At 35.5% G+C, this 2,535-nt stretch overlaps 1 protein-coding gene across 1 annotated transcript; it reads left to right on the top strand.

Annotated features, from left to right (window-relative positions):
* The first annotated feature begins 916 nt into the window (after positions 1-916).
* On the top strand, positions 917-1,846 carry LOC130861567 (olfactory receptor 4C12-like). Its single transcript, XM_057750576.1, has one exon. It carries the CDS (start codon positions 917-919, stop codon positions 1,844-1,846), a length of 930 nt encoding a protein of 309 aa, XP_057606559.1.
* The last annotated feature ends 689 nt before the right edge of the window (positions 1,847-2,535 follow it).

Raw genomic sequence — 2,535 nt, 5'->3', positions numbered from 1 at the left:
ACAATAGAACAGTTATTTCAGTTACATTCAGATAATATTTCTGGGGTCCCATGATGTGTCAATGTACAATTCCCTATGTTTGTTTCCCCACACATATTTCAATCAATTTAAAAACTCATAGTTTTAACATCAGGACTCTAAGACAAAACTTGGAAATTATATTTATTTTCCAATCATAAAATTAGTAATGTAGGTTGTAGAAATTTGGAAAATACTAAAAAACACGGAAAATAAAATATCAACCATAATCTCACATTCAGGAGTAAATGTCCTAAATGTATGAAATTATTTCCTTATCAATTTTTTCATACATCTGTTTAACATAGATTAAAAAACCTATATAAACTTTTATAAGTGAAATTTTTGAATTTGAATTTTGTTTTTAAAAGATACATACAAAACCTATAATCTTTAAATATAATACTAATTCAGTAAGTATCATTCACTAACTTTTTATTAATTTTACATAGTTATAATTTGTATGGACTATTTTGTGATTTTTAAATTCATGTTACTTTGTACATAAAATTTCAGGTCTTGTTAGCCATCAAAATTATTACTTCTAATGACCAAATTATTCCATTATATTGATATTCCAGTGAAGATCTTCAGACATCATGGCAAAGGAAATTGAATTTCTTTCTTCTGTTTATTCTATGTCTTATAAAAATTGTTTGAGGCCAGAATAATAAAAGACTAAGTCAAGTAAGAGAAGTTTTATGGTATTACTCCTGTAGAGTTTTGGGAAAAGAGTCATTTGTGAGATTTCAGAGTACTGTTAAAAGGCAGAGTTTCGGTGTATTTCACTCTTTTATGGTTTTTTCCCCCCCATTCTTCTCTTTTTTTCCTTTCCATTCGTTCTCTTTTTTAAGGTAAAGCATTCCACCCTGGAGTTTCTACCACCCCCACTACATAGATGGAGAATGAAAGGAATGTGACTGTATTCATTTTAGTAGGTCTTACACAGAACCCCCAAATGCAAAAAGTAGTGTTTGTAGTATTTTTGGTTTTATACGTGGTGACTCTCTCAGGAAACCTGCTCACTGTGGTTGCCATCACCACCAGCCCTTCTCTGAGCTCCCCCATGTACTTCTTCCTGGCCCACCTTTCCTTGATAGACATGACTTATTCTTCTTCTTCAGCTCCAAAGCTGATCATGGACTCCCTTCATGAAACGAAGATGATCTCCTTCAATGGGTGTATGGCTCAAGTCTATGCAGAACACATTTTTGGTGCTACTGAGATCATCCTGCTCACAGTGATGGCCTATGACCGCTACGTGGCCATCTGCAAACCTCTGCGCTACACCACCACCATGAGCCACAGGCTATGCACCCTTCTGCTGGGCATGGCCTGGTCTGGAGGATTTCTCCACGCAACTGTTCAGGTCCTCTTTGCAGTCTGGCTGCCCTTCTGTGGCCCCAATGTCATAGATCACTTCATGTGCGACTTGTACCCTTTGTTGAAACTTGTCTGCATGGACACTCACACCCTTGGTTTCTTTGTTGCTGCCAACAGTGGGTTTATCTGCCTGTTAAACTTCCTCCTCCTGTTGGTCTCCTATGTGTTCATCTTGTGCTCCCTGAAGACCTACAGCTTGGAGGGGAGACGCAAAGCCCTTTCTACCTGTGTCTCTCACATCACCGTAGTTGTCTTATTCTTTGTGCCCTGCATATTTGTGTATCTTCGCCCAGTCACCACTTTGCCCATTGATAAAGCTGTTGCTGTCTTTTATACTATGGTGGCCCCTATGTTAAATCCTTTAATATACACCCTCAGAAATGCTGAGGTAAAAAACACTCTGAGGAAACTCTGGAAGAAAAAAGTGACTTCAGATAATGATTAAATGGACTCTTTGAACATTAGAGATAGAAGTAGTAGGGTAATCTAGTCCAAGCCTCTTGATCTATAGATGAATGTATCAACTCTAACAAGGGATTGAATAATACTTTCAGAGAGCCACTTAAGCACATATCTAAATCTTGAACTGGAACCCAGACTTCCTGTCTCCCATCCCACACTCTCTGCATCACACTCAATGCTTCTTAATGAATAAATATTTGTCCGTTAATAGGAAATCTGGAATATCTTCAGCAGCTAAAAGTTATGAATCTAGAATATTGGATTGGTATTATAGTTGTCTTATTATGTAATATTTAGATATTTGTTACTACAGATTATTAAAAAACATGTTCAATGACATTCCTTTACTTTGGATTCTGACTTTAATATAAATTCTTTTGTGAATTTTCTTGTTCATTAAATCTTGGTTGTATAGCAAAAAGAGATACTATTTATGAAATTCCTATAAGAGTGGCATGATATTACACATTCTCCATGTTGTATTTGGTAGGGTCCAGTCAGGAGAGAGATCATATAATTTGTCTTCTAATTTTTAAAATAAAAACTTTCTTTTATATGTGAAGATACCTGTATAATGCCTTATTACTTTTTTTTAAATTAACCTTGTTTTGGGGCACACATTTCTATAAATCCTCAAAGTTCTTATATTTGTCTTTTTCAAAGGCCAATGGT

The sequence above is a fragment of the Hippopotamus amphibius genome, chromosome 9, assembly GCF_030028045.1.
Source record: "Hippopotamus amphibius kiboko isolate mHipAmp2 chromosome 9, mHipAmp2.hap2, whole genome shotgun sequence".
NCBI classification, from domain to species: domain Eukaryota; kingdom Metazoa; phylum Chordata; class Mammalia; order Artiodactyla; family Hippopotamidae; genus Hippopotamus; species Hippopotamus amphibius.
This window is presented reverse-complemented; position numbering and strand designations above follow the sequence as displayed.

What these genes read in the sequence shown, in the direction of transcription:
- LOC130861567 (XM_057750576.1), top strand. Translation starts at nt 917, where the DNA reads ATGGAGAATGAAAGGAATGTGACTGTATTCATTTTAGTAGGTCTTACA.